The sequence below is a fragment of the Staurois parvus genome, unplaced genomic scaffold (genome assembly GCF_062004578.1).
Source record: "Staurois parvus isolate SC_StPar_1 unplaced genomic scaffold, SC_StPar_1.0 ptg000175l, whole genome shotgun sequence".
Classification (NCBI taxonomy): domain Eukaryota; kingdom Metazoa; phylum Chordata; class Amphibia; order Anura; family Ranidae; genus Staurois; species Staurois parvus.
The window spans coordinates 15,050,534-15,066,962 of NW_028317971.1; the positions used below are offsets into that span (position 1 = coordinate 15,050,534).

At 40.8% G+C, this 16,429-nt stretch overlaps 1 protein-coding gene across 3 annotated transcripts in view; it reads left to right on the forward strand.

Moving 5' to 3' along the window:
* The window catches only part of IMPDH1 (inosine monophosphate dehydrogenase 1), a 176,114-nt gene that overhangs the window by 137,329 nt on the left and 22,356 nt on the right, over positions 1 to 16,429 (forward strand). For all 3 annotated transcript variants that reach the window (XM_089676988.1, XM_089676989.1, XM_089676990.1), the window contains exons 3-7: positions 1,127 to 1,175; positions 10,034 to 10,135; positions 10,922 to 10,996; positions 12,426 to 12,632; positions 13,985 to 14,072. In XM_089676988.1, the coding sequence (XP_089533114.1) occupies positions 1,127 to 1,175; positions 10,034 to 10,135; positions 10,922 to 10,996; positions 12,426 to 12,632; positions 13,985 to 14,072 (521 nt within the window). The remainder of the gene's footprint in view (positions 1 to 1,126; positions 1,176 to 10,033; positions 10,136 to 10,921; positions 10,997 to 12,425; positions 12,633 to 13,984; positions 14,073 to 16,429) is intronic.

The window sequence follows — 16,429 nt, forward strand, 5'->3', positions numbered from 1 at the left end:
TGTCCAGGAGCTCAGTGATGCCCTGTTCCAGATCTGGGAGGAAATACCCCAGGACACCATCCGTGGTCTCATTAAAGAGCATGCCCCTGCATTGTCAGGCATGCATACAAGCAGTTGCTGGCCATACAAACTACTGAGTACCATTTTGAGTTGCTGCAATGAAATCTCAGAAACATGGACTAGCTTGCTGCATTATTTTTTCACTTTGATTTTCAGGATGTCTTTGAATTCAGTCCTCTGTAGGTTGATAATTTTCATTTCCATCAGACGATGGGTCATCCTTGCGTTCCAAACACATTACCCTGTCCATATCAGTATAGATATCCAGCATTATTTTTTCCCCATTGAGATCTGATGTGTTTTCAAAGTGTTCCTGTAATTATTTTTTTTTTTTTTTTTTTTTGAGCAGTGTATATAATTTTTTTTTTTTTTTTTTTTTCTGTGCAAAAATATTCAACATGTATGGTTTTTTTTGTTTTTTTTAGGGGGGGTTTGGGTTTTTTTTTTTTTTTTTTTTGTTCTGCGCAGAAAGTCTCACATGGCGCCAACATGGGTACGTAGAAAATCTCTTGTTCCCCCGCAGAGACTTTTTTCTGTTGCATACCTCATCATAAAAAAAAAAAAAGGAAAAAAAAGCTCACATGAAGTTTGTGTTATAATGTAAACGGGGCACATCGAAAACCGTTCTGGTCTTTTTTGTCTTTACCAGAGACCTACCATCAGGGCCGTCTTTAATATTGCTATACCTGACCTGCATATTTGCCAAACAGGTCATTGGCTGTGAAAGTATTGAAATTATTGGATCCGTGTGATAGCCAGGGAACCAGTATTTTCTACTTCTATAGCCTACATATTTTTGCAGTGCGCATTTTCTTTGACTAGGTGCATACAAGCATTAGAGGTTGTCATACAGGACTAGCATTTTATTCTAACTGGGTGTGGCTTTTGAATGCCCAAATATGATTTATGTGCAGAGGTAAACATGGAAAAATTGAGAATTTGAGCAAATGGGTTTCACCACTGAAAAAAACACATTTTTTTTTTATTTTCTTGGTATTTGCTGCTGTCCTCTTATACAGTCAGTGCTACGTTTCTGCTCTAATTTGTTCTATTTGTTTTCCTATAGTGACTTTTTGATTCTACCTGGATTCATTGACTTTACGGCTGATGAAGTGGTGAGTGAAATTTGTTAAACTCTTATTCCTTTCTTTCTTCTTCCTTTTTTTTTTTTTTTTTGACAAACCATGCCATACTTATCTGCTCTGTGTAATGCTTTTATACAGAGCAGCCCCGATCCTCCACTTCTTGAGTCCCCCCGCCAGCGCTCCTGGCCCCTGCCGTGTACCCCCATAGCAAGCCGCTTGCTATGGGGGCACCTGAGCAGGCTCTCTTCTGAGCCTCTGCTCTGTCCATTTACACAGGGTGTGTCCCTGCCCGCCCTCCCCTGCTGTCTCCTCTTTGACTTACTGGCTGTGATTGACAGTAGCAGGAGCCAATGGCTCTGGCTGTTATCTCAGCAAAAGAGGAAGGTGAGGTCCCCAGTGCACATCGCTGTATCGAAAGGGGGCTCAGGTAAGTGTTAGGGGGCTGCTGCACACAGAAGGTTTTTTTTTTTTTACACGTGAAAGTAAAAAAATTAAAAATAAACTAAGCTTTTACAACCACTTGAAGTCTGCCTATTGCCACCACTTAAAATTTTTGTCTTAAGTTGTCACAAGCAAAGCTAAAAGTTGAATTGCCTGAGCTGTAGGAGAGGAGGTTCTGTGGCCAGTGGGTAGGATTTGTATTACTCTTACAGATCTGTTCTGTATAGTTTTCAGTTGTTGGCAACCTACTGTATAAAAAACCGTTTTCTACCATATTGGTTTTATGTCTGATTTTAAGATGGGTGGGGGGGGGGAGGTTGTACATCTTTAGACTGGATTCACATTTTTTTTTTTTTTGTTTTGCCTGATGTGTTTTCTTTTAAAATGAATGGAAACTCCTCAAAATGCATGTCGACAGATGTGTTGGTGTGCAATGTGAAGTGCATTGCATGTACATTAAAACAAAGATACTCAACATATTTTATGATGTATTTTCATTAGAAACTACACCAGGCAAAAAGCACACCTAAATGCACAGGGGAGTATTTCAGATGTAAAATCCAAATACAAGGTCAACAGTGCTCACCTTAGTGTAATGTCATTGATTTATAAAATTTTTATTAAAGCAGAGCTCCACCCAAAGGGGAAGCTCCGCTTGTCTCCTCTTTGCACTGCCCCATTTGGCACTTTTTGGGGGAGAGGTGTAAGCAGGCACCTAGTTTTGGCAGGTACTCGCTCCCACTCCCGGTGCAGTAGGAAACCGGCTGTGAAGCTGCAATTAAGGGAAAGCGGAAGTGAAGCCTTGCAATTCCAGCGCCGGGAACCCAGAATGAAGAACTAGCCTGGGTGACGACGGTGCTGGACCCCTGGGCAGGTAAATGTCCTGATATTAAGTCACTGCAGACTATTGAACTTTTGAATTGTTCCTCTGTTTAACCCCTCGTTTACTCTAATCAGGCCTAAACTGCTTCTCCATTCACTTATTTCTCTCCTGGTTTTTATTCTAAATTACAGAATAAAATGCACACTTTTTGTGTGCAGTAACACTATTTTTAAAACACTTGCTGTTGTAAGACAGTATTCACAAAAAGAGCCTTGTTTGTACTTAACAATCTAATACATATATATTGTTTAACCACTTCCTGCCCGCCATATAGTCCAATGACGGGCGCAAGGTGGTTCTCTTATTCTGGGAGGACGTCATATGACGTCCTCCCATTCTCAGCGCGCACGTGCTGAGAATGGGAGGACGTCGTATGCGGCGCTCGGCGGTCCCTTTGACACAGCGGATCACCGATCAGGGAAAGAGCCGAAGATGTCGGCTCGGTCATGTGATCAGCTGTGTCCAATCACAGCTGATCACATGTACACAGGGAAATGCCGGTTATCGACAATTCTCTTCTCTCGAGCTGTCACGCTTACAGCTCGAGAGGAGAGGAGAGCCGGTAATCGGCTTTCCGCGGAGGGGACATGTACACTGATCATCAGGGTACTGATGATTAGTGTGCCCTGATGATTAGTGTGCCCTGATGATTAGTGTGCCCTGATGATTAGTGTGCCCTGATGATTAGTGTGCCCTGATGATTAGTGTGCCCTGATGATTAGTGTGCCCTGATGATTAGTGTGCCCTGATGATTAGTGTGCCCTGATGATTAGTGTGCCCTGATGATTAGTGTGCCCTGATGATTAGTGTGCCCTGATGATTAGTGTGCCCTGATGATCAGTGTAGCCCCAGCAGTGCCACCTGTCAGTGCTCATCAGTACCTTGTGCCAGTGCCACATCAATGCCACATATCAGTGCCTACCAGTGCACATCAATGCCACATATTAGTGCCCATCTGAGCTGCCTTTCAGTGCCTCCTATCAGTGCCGTGTCAGTGCTGCCCATCAGTAATGCCTGTCAGTGCCACCTATCAGTGCCCATCAATGCAGCCTATCCGTGCCCACCACTGCAGCCTCATTAGCGTATATTAGTGAAGGAGAAAAATCACTTATTTACAAAATTCTATAACAAAAACTAAAACTTTTTTTTTTTTTTTTTTTTTTTTTTTCTAAAATTTCCAGTGGTTTTTGGTTTAAGAAAAAAATAAACCCAGAGGTGATTAAATACCACCAAAAGAAAGCTCTGTCTGTCACAAAAAAATGATAAATTTCATATGGGTACAGTGTTGCATGACCGCACAATTTTCATTCAAAGTGCGACAGCGCTGAAAGCTGGAAATTGTCCTGGGCAGGAAGGGGGTATAAGTGCCCTGTAGGCTAGCGGTTAAGTAATGACAAGAGTTATCGCTGTCCATATAGGAAATGTAAAAATTGCTCTGGTCCATACAGGTGTGAGAACTGAAGTGGTAAAAAAAAGAGAGAGATGTTTATTCTGTAATTTAGAATAATTGAATGGAGAATGTTTAGGGCTGATTAAAGTAAACTACGGGTTAAACAGAGGACCAATTCAAAAGTTCATCCCTCCTTCTTTTATTTATTTTTTGATCTGTAGATGAATGAACAGAATAGATACAAATATAACAATGTTACTTTGTATCTTTCTGGGCTGAGCAACCTCTTCCCCCCTTTTTTTTTTTTTTCTATTAATGACTCCAGTTGCTGACTTGCTCTGTGTACTCTGCAATGCAGCTGTCATTTAATCAGAGCTGAAGTGCCATGTACTGGGATGGGGGGGGGGAGGGGCGCATTTTGCCCCATCCTGTTGTGTCCCAGCAGCAGGACTCAACGTTCTACACACACCCTGTGTACACTGATGCCAGTTTCGGGGGGTCGTATGCAGAGCGCCCAGAGTCTGCAACTGGTTAAAAAGCATACTTATGTGCTGGTGGCACATGTAACATGATTTTTTTTATTTTAAATGTGTATATATTTTATACTTGCTGCAATATTGGTGCACATTAAAGTGGTTCTAAATGCAGGTATTTTTTCCTTCATGCATAATGTACAATAAGGTTAAAAACCTTTTGGGTGCAGCTCCGCCCCCTCAGCAACCCCCAGGGATGTGCATGATAGCCACGGCTCTCCCAAGCCTCTCTCTCATTGGCTCACACAGTAGTGGGAGCTATTGGCTCCTACATCTGTTAGTCATGTGGAGAGGGTGGGGCTGAGCCATACTCTGTGTGAATTTTTCTTTTGCTGTTGTTGTTTATTATTATTTTAAAGTTATTTCTAAATGTTCTGTTTTTAATTTTGATTACATCCTTTTAGAATGATTTTAATGCGACTTGTATCAAGATTGATTAGGATGAGTGCTGTTGGCATGTTTTTTTTATTTTATTCGTTTTTAATTTTGTGGGGGAAAAGTTTATTTGGTGTCCATCTACTGCTGTTTATCTGTTAATTATACCTTCTCTGAGCTCCAAACACTTCTGTAGGTTGCTCTAAATATTTCAGCCATAGATGAGTGTGGTAGTTTTTTTTTTTTTTTTTTTTTTTTTTTTTTATCACCCACTGGCTATTTAAATCTCTTCCTTTCATATTTCCTGCCAATGTTCCTGGCCACTAGTGATGAGCTGAATAAGCCTGGGGTTGGTTTGAGTGTCTTAACTAGTTTTTAAAGAGAAAAAAATTAGGAAATTATCCTCAAGCCCCGTTGAAGTTTATGGCAAATGAATAGCGCAAATTCGTTTTAACCATTTGAAGACTATTGGGAAAGATATTGTCAGTAAGCATGGGGAGTTGTAAACTGCCAGGGAGACCGTATACTAATGCAAAAAACTAAATTGCCATTAGCGGCGAGTGAAACTTTTAATGTGGGCATGTGTATTTTGTACTAAAGCAGGGGGTGTACTTTTCAGTATGAGAGTCACATCATATAATGCAAATATTTGCGGGCCAAAAAAAAAGTTCTTTAATTGTATACTACTTCTTTTCTTTTTTTCTTTTCTTTTGACCTTTGTAATCAACATTGTATGATACAATAGAGAAAACCATGAATGAAATAAATCAAATTTCTAAATAAACTTGAGCCATAAATAAAAGTCAAAGAAAAATAAACTCTATCTGCACCCTTCTCATCAGAGCCCTCTGGTGGGGAGTCTGAGACAAAATAAGGGACCCAAATGTACAGAGTCCCCCCACCATATGATACAAAGTCTTCTTTACGTAAGGGTCCCCATCAGAGTACCACCTTCTATCACAGGCACCCTCACATCCGGGTCTCCATTACATTCTATCCAGCAGAGTTGTAGGCAGAGCAGGTCTGGATGGAGGAAGTTCAATCTTTTGGTAAATGCTGGGGCAAGCACATGATGGGATTCAGGGCGATGGCTGTCCAATCAACCAATATTAGGGAGGATGCCTTAAAAAATATAATGAAAGGAGTGGTCTGTATAATAAATATAGGAATAGGAACCCCTGAGGTTTCATCCCTTAATTTGAAGAAAAAAAAAAATAGGGTATCGGAAAGAGGGGACTTTGAATATACCTCAAAGCAGGGGCGGACTGACAACTCATGGGGCCCCCAGGCAATAGGGGATCATGGGGCCCCTGTGTCCCTGCCCAAACGCAATAAAGCCTATGAAAAAGGTACCAGGGGCATCTCATGGGACCCCTACTGACCACGGGGCCCTCGGGCAGTGCCCGAGTTTCCAAATGGTCAGTCCGCCCCTGCCTCCACAGGTTCATAAATGAGAGAGAGAGAGAGAGAGAGAGAGAGAGGGGGGTCCACTCGTGTAGGTCACTAGTTTGGTGCGGATGCAGTGCAATCTGAGCTATACAAAATGTATGGGTCAAATTGCACCGCACACAAATCGCATGTGATTTGCACAGGAATGCAGTGCACTTCCTATGTGAACCACATGCGGTGTGGCAGACTGCATATGTGTGAACTCTGGCTCAAGGAGGAATACCGTCATTCTAGGTGATCCTAGACCAGCAATGGGCAAACTACGGCCCGGCGGACCTTATAATCCGGCCCGCGGAGCGTGGCAAACATTACCTGTCAGGATGTGTGTAGGCGGGGCAGCGTGAGGCGGGGCAGCAGGAGAGCTAGGCTCCTCTCACAGTCCGCCCTGAAGACCGGAACGGCGCGGGAACACGGCGAGAGGAACGCGTGGAGCAAAGGTAAGTGAATTGACACAATATGGGGAATGAATTACTATATGGGGAATGAATTACTATATGGGGAATGAATTACTATAGGGGGGATGAATTACTATGGGGGATGAATTACTATGGGGGAATATTACTATACTTACTATGGATGACACATACACATCATTCATCTACTCTTGGTCCGGCCCCCGGGTCCAATATATGAACCCATTGCGGCCCTCAAGTCAAAAAGTTTGCCCACCCCTGTCCTAGACCAACAGAACAGGTGTTTTTATTATCCTGTCCCTAGTGGTCCTACGGGGGTTGGAGCAGGAGCTCATCCCCATATGCTGTCATAAAGTGGACAGTAAAAGGGTAAAATGCCCTTAATGTTATCAAGACAGGAACATGGACATGGTAAGATATAAAAAAAAAACTGGGGAGAAGTAACACGGCCCAAAAAACCCTTCATGGGTGCCCTTTTGTAACATTTACAAGCTGTATTCCTACATTCCTGAAGTGCAAATCTGATGTACTTGACTTACTCTTTTGGTGTTGTGCTACCACCTTGTGGTAGATTTAAATAACTGCGTGTGTTTGTTCTAATGGATTTTGGTGTTGGCCTGTAGAAGATGGTCTACAGAAATATTCCAGGTGAAGACCATGTCAGACTGTTTTAATTAACAGAATGGCTCAATAAACTACTATTTATTTATTACAGGTACTTATTATTGTTAGTGAAGCGTAATTTCACGGTTACCCACTTTTCGTTCGAATGAATTGACTGCACCATCTTTATGTTCCATCACTTTTGACACATTCATTGCTCTGTCTCCCCTGAGCAAGGCCAGCAAAGGAACCTGAATATGATATCCGCCATGTAAAGCCTGAAGCACATTTTAGAGTTTCTCAATCTCTTTGCCTTGATATGGCAAATAATTATTCAGAGTGACTGCTCCATTACATTGTATTACCAATCTGAAAGCAAATGGGTCCAACAGAAATGTTACTTAGTTACTTAACCTTAATTAGTGACTGCTGCATTTCTATGTGTTCTTTTTTTTTTTTTTTTTTTTTTTTTTTTTTTGTGATCAGATTTCCTTTAAATATTGACAAATGTAATTTTTATCAAATTTTTTAGTATATGAAAATGACAGGAAAACAGATCAATGTTCATTTAGAGGTTTGAAAGTAAAACTGATTGTACATGAAATTTTTACAGTATCACAAAACCCCAACCCCCCACTTCCTTCCACCAATCTGTCCATTAGGGCAGCACAGTGGCTAAGTGGTTAGCATTCCTGCCTGGCGGATCTTGGGTTGTTGGTTCGAATTCTGGCCACAATACTACCTGCACAAAGTGTGCATGTTCTGTGCAATGCCTGTGTGGGGAGGAAACCAAAGACATGTTGGTGGGTAAATTGGCACTTATAATGTGAGTTGGTGAACAAAGATTGTAAACGTGAAGGCAGGGACTGATGTGAATGTACAATATACACGTCGGCCTTTTTATTAGGTACACCAGTACCTGTTCAATTGCTTGGTAATACACATTGCTAATAAGGCAATCACATGGCAGCAACTCGGTGCATTTAAGCATCTAGACGTGGTGAAGATGACTTAAAGTTCAAACCAATCATCAGGGGTTTTAAGTGACTTTGAACGTGGCATTGTTGTTGTTGCCAGACAGGCTGGTCTGAGTATTTCAAAAACTGTGCGTGAAAATCCCAACAGATCAGCAACCATCTCTAGGGTTTACAGAGAATGGTCCAAAAAAAGAGAAAATATCCAGTGAGTGGTAGTTGTGTGGATGAAACTGCCTAGTTGATGTCAGAAGAGAATAGGCACACTTGTTCAAGATGATAGGCTACAGTAACTCAAATAACCACTTGTTACAACCAAGGCATGCAGAATACCATCTCTGAACACACAATACCGTGAACCTTGAAGCAGATGGGCTACAGCAGCAGAAGACCACACTGGGTGTGACTCCTGTGAGCAAAGAACAGGAAGCGGAGGCTACAATTTGCACAAGCTCACCAACATTGGGCAATAAAAGATTGGAAAGATTGGAAAAACGTTGCCTGGTCTGAGTCTCGATTTTAGCTGCTACATTCAGATGGTAGGGTCTGAATTTGGCGTAAACATGAAAGCATGGATCTATCCGGTCTTGTATCAATGGTTCAGGTTGGTGGTGGTGTAATGGTGTGGGGGAAATTTTCTTGACACACTTTGGGCCCTTTGGTACCAATTGAGAATTGTATAAACACCATGGCCTATCTGAGTATTGTTGCTGACCATGTCCATCCCTTTATGACTACAGTGTACCCATCTTCTGATGGCTACTTCCAGCAGGATAATGCACTATCTTACAAATCTCAGATCATTTTAAACTGGTTTCTTGAACATGACAATGAGGTCACTGTACTCCAATGGCCTCCAGTCATCAGATCTCAATCCAATAGAGCACCTTTTGGGATGTGGTGGAATGAGAGATTGGCATTATGGAAGTGCAGCAGACAAATTTTTGCAGCAACTGTGTGATGGTATCGTGTCAATATGGACCAAAATCTCTGAGGAATGTTTCCAACACTTTGCTGAATCTATGCCACAAAGAATTAAGGAAGTTTTGAAGGCAAAAGGGGTCAAATCCAGTACTAGCAAGGTGTACCTAGTTATAAGGTGGCCGGTGAGTGTATGTAAAATGCTGTGTAAATTTGATATTTAAGTACCTGTAATGATAAAATAGAGATGCAGTAATATCCTATGGAAATTGCTTTCTTTCACATTTATTCCCCTACACTTACATAAAACCATGACTTACATGAACTGTTTATTTTCTTCTTTGAAATGATTGGCTTGGAGCCAAATTCTTTCCGAATGTGACATAAATCTTACATGGTAAGCAAAGAGGAGCTCTGTCTTGATGGGAAAGAACTGATGCTTTCATTTCTTTCTTCAAATGATCTCCTTTCACTGTCCATGTACCATGTTTACCATCCAGTGAATGTCACATTACATGGTTTAAACCATGGGGTCCTGGTCACTTCTACAGGGATGTACATGAATTAAAGTTCTTTCAAGAGGATGTGCTTAGGCTGGGAGGTCTAAGACCAGTCCAGCAATCCACCCCTAAACACCCCACTAGTCTGTGTGACAGTAGCAAATAATTTAATGGAATCTTTATTACTGATTAATCTAAATTCTGCGGATGCTGAAGTTTGTAACTCTTCACTCCTATCTTCACACGCCTAACTAACATTGCATTTGGTTGTATCTTTATTTTAGTCTTTTCTAGCTCATCTCCACAGTCTGTAGTGTAATGCTGATTTTTGTTCTGCTATTTATGTATTTAGCTGTTGAATTATGAAAATGTACTGAATTTTTGTTTACCTTTTACTGTGTTCTAGGATCTGACTTCTGCCTTGACTCGTAAAATAACCTTGAAGACTCCCCTAATCTCCTCCCCTATGGACACTGTGACAGAATCGGATATGGCCATTGCAATGGCGGTAAATACTATAAGAAATCTTAAATCTTCAGTTTTAACTATATACGATGTTAAAGATATTACTACAATAAAGCATGAACGACTGAAAATAATACGGGTGTTTTTAAGTGTAAATGTAAAATGTCCCTTGCCATGGGAACTGCAACAGAACTTTTCATGCACAACAACTTGTGTTCTAATGCTCTGACTCCCTATCTGACAGTTAATCATAGTATTGTTGTTAAAGCTTCCCTTGGGAGCTTTATGCCATAATGTACTAGTTTGCACAGCATTATAGCAGACTTAACCAGTTTAGTGATTCACCAAATCCGCCACCCAACCCCACTGCGATGTCCGCTTTCACAACTGTCATGGGCATATCTGTCTTCTCCTCCTGGTCTTTCTTCCAGGTTCAGACTCTGGGAGTCGCATTGGCTGGGCTGCAGATATGTCACTTCCGTGCAAGTGCATGAGAGTTGCATCACTGCACAGAGTGGTCCTGTACACGTATGCTGAGCTGCCTATGCGCTCAGGGGGTTGCAGTTATGATAGAAGAGACCAATGGGGTCTTTATTCCCTTGCTTCATTCATTCATTCTTGGTTTAGCAGCACTCTTGTTCATGGCATCTGAGTTACTCTTGGGGTTCAATGGGCACAATTAAACCATTTTGGAGAAGTCTTCCTCTGCTTTAAACAGGTCTTAGGAGGTGAAAGCTTCTTAAATATAAGTCTGGATGCTAAACATGTTTGTTAAATGATGCATATAGCCTTTTGCTCTCTCACAATAGAATATTTTGCTTTATTACAGCTTATGGGAGGTATAGGTATTATTCATCACAATTGTACTCCAGAGTTCCAAGCCAATGAAGTCCGTAAAGTGAAGGTAATATTTCCTTAAATGGGTATTTGTCCAACTTGAGAAGTATGTATGCACTTTGTGTGCTTATTTTATTAAGTTAATTTATTTTATAATTTATATTTTAACTATGCTGCTAAAATGCAAAAAAATAAAATGAATCGTGAAAGTAAATACTGTACATTTGCAGGAAAAAAATATGTATTTATTTTTGGAGTAATTAATCTTCAAAGCATTGCAACCTCAATCCGTCTCCTGTAGACTTTTCCTCCCAGCTCCCTGAAGTTGTACACATACTGTGAGAATTTATCAAAACTGGAGCAGCTGTGCTTGGCAGCCAGAACCTGGAGCAGCTGTGCATGGCAACCAATCAGCTTCTAGCTTTCATTTTTAAAGCTTAACTGAATAAGCTGAAGATAGAAGCTGATTGGTTGGCATGCACAGGTGCTCCAGCTTATGGCTGCTCCATTTTTTATAATTCCCCCCTTTATGTCTTTTCCTGTAAATTTTAAACATTGGTCCCTCTCCAAGCCCAGCTTGTAAAGGAAAGGTCATCATTTTACCTATTCGTTCAACGACTTGTAACGCTGGATGGAGGGATTGTTTTTAATGTGGTTTTCACTGAAAGTTAACTTTTTCTTTTAGCAGAGTTTTTAACAGATTTGTTTTACCTAGCCAATTTAGAAGTTTACACTTTGGTAAATGTTCAAATAATTAGCAACTGTACATCCTTTTACCTTTCAACAGCTGATTGCTTGCTAGAGTTTCCTTTTTACAAACTGGCCATGTTTGAGACATAACATACCTGTTTAGAGGCCAACGTCATACTTGGTGCTTTGCCCTGTTAAATCTAGTTAGGGATGGGCAGTCACACCTGTCTTGCTGGGTTCTAATATATAAACTATTCTCTTTTGTATATGTTATTACTCTCTGCATTTTTCCTCTGTGAACCTTCTTTTTTTTTTTCTTTCTTTTTTTTTTTGTGCTTTGAAAATAAAGGCGCTGTATAAATAAATAGGACATGATGGTTGTATAGATTTTAATATATTTTAGAGTTCCAATTGAACTTCTAGTTCTTTTGGTCTGTTTATAATGGGAATTCTGTGGGAGAATCATTCAGAAACCTCAGCAGGCATAATCGTATGCAGTAGAAGAATCCTGATGGCTTTAAATCCCCATCCATATTTTCAAATGGGGACGTTAGCCATTAGATTTAGGAGACTCAACAGGGGGTTCAAAGCGATTTAACTGGGTGGAAGCGCCATTTGAAAGCAATGGGTGGCTGACACTCCTGCAGCTATTTATGACTGCTCGAAGCCCTAGCCATGAGTCGATGTATGGGGTCTAAATCTAAAGAGCTCAGTTGCAGACACAAGTGTGCAGGGTTCCTTTTATCATCTTCCCTACAAACATACTTACATGGTTTTCTTGTCTCCCCTTTTTTTCTTTTCTCCAGAAATTTGAGCAAGGCTTTATTACTGATCCAGTTGTAATGAGTCCTTCACACACCGTGGGTGATGTTTTTGAAGCCAAAACCCGACACGGGTTTTCTGGGATGCCAGTGACTGAAACTGGAAAAATGGGCAGCAAGTTGGTGGGGATTGTCACGTCCAGAGATATTGACTTTTTGACTGAGAAGGATTACACCACTTATCTGAGTGAGGTAATGTATGACGTGCTGGGGTGTGCAGTCTGTGAGGACAGGATGAACCATGGATAATCCATTTGTACTTGATGCCACTGAAAAAAGTTCTCATAAATGCATGTGTTTTTGTTACAAATATCCATTAATAGAAAAGGAAATGTTGCAGTGTAGCTGGGGTTGAGCTTGCCATTTATGAATTGAATTTAGAGGGGAAAAAGATACTTTATTTTTCTTCTTTGACTTCCTACTGTAGTCCCTTGTTTATTTTTTGCTAGACATGGCTATCCAGCAACAATGATGGAGGTCAAGATAAACTCTAACACTATAAATTGCTTTTTTGTAGTTCATATAATTGAAATAATCCTTTAAACAGAAAAAAAAGCCGTCATTTCAACTGGCCTTTCATGTGTGGGTTGATATGTGACATTTTTTTTTTCTTCAAACTATATAAAGTCTACCAGATTGCTGATGCCATGCAGGTCTCCTACAGACCTGTTAAAATATTTGCTTGCCGTACGGGATGTATGAGCAAGCAGATATTCTGAAAGGAAGCTTTGATAACTACCACAGCGCTGTAGTAGTTCATTGAAAACTACAAGTCCACAGCCGCTAAGGTTGTCGGGACTTGTAGTTCAATCATTCACGGAAGACCGTATTATCTGTCGGAGGTGTGCGGTGGTGGCTGTGACAACATGCTACATGTTCCACCCTAAAAACCGGGTGGAACATGTAACATGTTCCCAAAGGTGAACTTTTAATTGATCAAGCTAAAGTTAGAAGCTGATTGGCTACCATTCACAGCTGCACCAGATTTTGCCCTCTCTGTTTTAACAACCCCATTGTCAACCATCCCTTTTATGACTCATTAACTACTTGTAATTAACATCCAATTGAAATGTTCTTTATTTTACACTACCTTACTCCAATTTTTTTTTTTTCCCTAACATCACTTGTTTGTCAGTATTTTTCAATAAAAATCATTAGAGAAAATTAAATCCTGTAGCTTTTGCTGAACTGCTAGGTCAAATGGCACAAAAAATAAGTAAATATCCTTTAAGAATAATAGAAAAAATGTTAGGTACATGGCTATTTTATCTGCTTAGGTGTAATGAATGTTTCTCGGAAGTAAATTCTGGCTTCTCTCCAATTCTCCTGATCTCTGCATGCATATAAGCCTGTAGTTCAGAGGGCTGAAATTAGAAATGGCCAGACTATTGGTGTATTCAGAAGATCAGCTATATTACGCTTTCCCCCCCCCCCCCCCCCCCCCCTCGTCTTTTTTTTTTTTTTTTTTTTTTTTTTTTTTTAAATCTCTTCATCCTGTTTTACTGTAGCGTAAACCTTAAAATGAAATGTGCTGTTTGTTGCAGGTAATGACCAAGCGAGATGAACTAGTTGTTGCTCCTGCCGGAGTCACTCTTAAAGAAGCTAATGAAATCCTGCAGCGCAGTAAGAAAGGTAAGGCAATTCTTTTTTGCTCTGTATGCTATTTGCAGAAAATAGTTGTGACTTCTCACTTGCTGAAACATTTTCTGTTAGTGTTAAACAAGTTTGTTATGACCATTTATTACCAGTATTTGCTAGTATCTAATCTATTAATGAACACACTGGGGTAGAGCACTTTTGCTTCTGATCGTCTAGGCGGTTGGAGCGGAGATGGGAGCAGGTACCTGTCAAAAGGTGAGAGGTGGGTTTGTGGTTTTTTTGTTGTTTTTTTGTTGCACTTTGTTGGAAAATGAAGAAAATAAAATCCTAATATATACTGTCACCAGTACAGTATATGACTAGGCTAATCACATGGTACAGATAGCCAGGTACCATGTGATTGCTGTAGGCCAATCACAGATTACCATAAGCAAGTTGTTCATTAATGGAAAGCTATTCATGACCAGCTATTTACATTGTTGTGATTGCTATGACCAATCCTAGTGATCACATGATACCAGTAACAGTGTTGCGATGTGTCCAGTGGACACTGGTTACAGGAGGGGCGCGGTGCGCTCTACAAAACCAGAGCAGGCTCAATTGTGTGTGTGAGTGTGAGCCTGCACGTGTAAATGCACTGTGGTGGGGCGGCAAGTGGCTTAAATGGATTTGGAAACCATTTAATATGGCACCGTATGTAGCTAGTGCCACCACTGTAATTGTCAGTTGGAAGGTTTGTGGATATGCTTAGTACAGTTATTTTTTCAGACATCCTGCATGCTGCATTTGCACGGGGCCAGCAGCCCATTCATGTGATGCTATACCTATGAGAAATGCAGAGTCCCTGACCCTTTTTTTAAAAATGTGGCTGCAAATAACCGCCGTGCCACATTATGCTGACACTTGGAGATGCCATTAACAATTAATGACACTCCTGTGCGTCTGTTGAAGAGCAGCACATTTTGGCACTAGGTCAGGAATACATGCGATTTATGCCTGGGTTCCCAACCAAAACAAGTGTGAACCTAGTCTAATGGTCTGTTCCCTCTCTGCAGCTGTTTGCACAGGCAATTCACGGTTTATGAATGTAAGTTTGAATTTGGAAAAGTTCTGTAAGTCAGCACATATTCTTTGAGAATGCTAATAAATTGGCACCCAGCATATTTTGTTTCTGACGTGAAAGAAACCATTTTAAAAGCTTTGAGAAGTTTAAGCCTTATATAATCCACTGGTTCCATGCAAAACTTAAAGTGTACCTGAACCCAAAAATCTAAATATACTGTAGCTTACCAGTCCTTACATGCTGTGGCTGCATTCATTTTCCTTTTTTCAAGGCTTTAATGTTTTTCAACTGGTGATCCTGTGAACACACTGCCCATGAGTGGCTACACTCCCTCCTCCTCCACTGTAATTATTTGTGGTTGCTCCTAGGCTGGACAAAAATATTTGCCTTTTTGTTCATCTCCATTATATGGTTTATAATAGTTTTAGTAGTTTACACTAATAAGAGTGTTTTTATGATTCTGGTCCATCTCACTGGAAGTTTTAAGGACCACTGCATTTCTGGCAATAACAGTGGATGTTATCTGAACATGCTGTGTTGGCATGGCTGTCTCATCATCCTGCAGCAAAGTTTAGTGCACACAAAAGCTACAGTGAGGAACAGAAGTGTTTGAACACCCTGCGATTTTGCAAGTTCTCCAACTTAGAAATCATGGAGGGGTCTGAAATTCACATTGTAGGTGCATTCCCACTCTGAGAGACAGAATTTTAAAAAAATTCAGGAAATCACATTGTATGATTTTTAAAGAATTTATTTGTCTTGCACTGCTGAACATAAGTATTTGAACACCTGAGAAAATCAGTGTTAATATTTGGTACAGAAGCCTTTGTTTGCAATTACAGAGGTCAAACGTTTCCTGTAGTTCTTGACCAGGTTTGCACACACTGCAACAGGGATTTTGGCCCACTCCTCCACACAGATCTCCTCTAGATCTGTCAGGTTTCGGGGCTGTCGCTGAGCAACACGGAGTTTCAGCTCCCTCCAAAGTTCTATTGGATTTAGGTCTGGAGACTGGCTAGGCCACTCCAGAACCTTGATATGCTTCTTACGGAGCCACTCCTTGGTTATCCTGCTTGTGTGCTTCTGGTCGTTGTCATGTTGAAAGACCCAGCCACGACCCATCTTCAATGCTCTGACTGAGGGAAGGAAGTTGTTGTTCAAAATCTCACAATAAATGGCCCCATTCATCCTCTCCTTAATACAGTGCAGTCGTCCTGTCCCCTTCGCAGAAAAGCACCCCCAAAGCATGATGTTACCAACCCCATGCTTCACAGTAGGGATGGTGTTCTTGGGATGCAAGTCATCCTTTTTCCTCCAAACACGACGA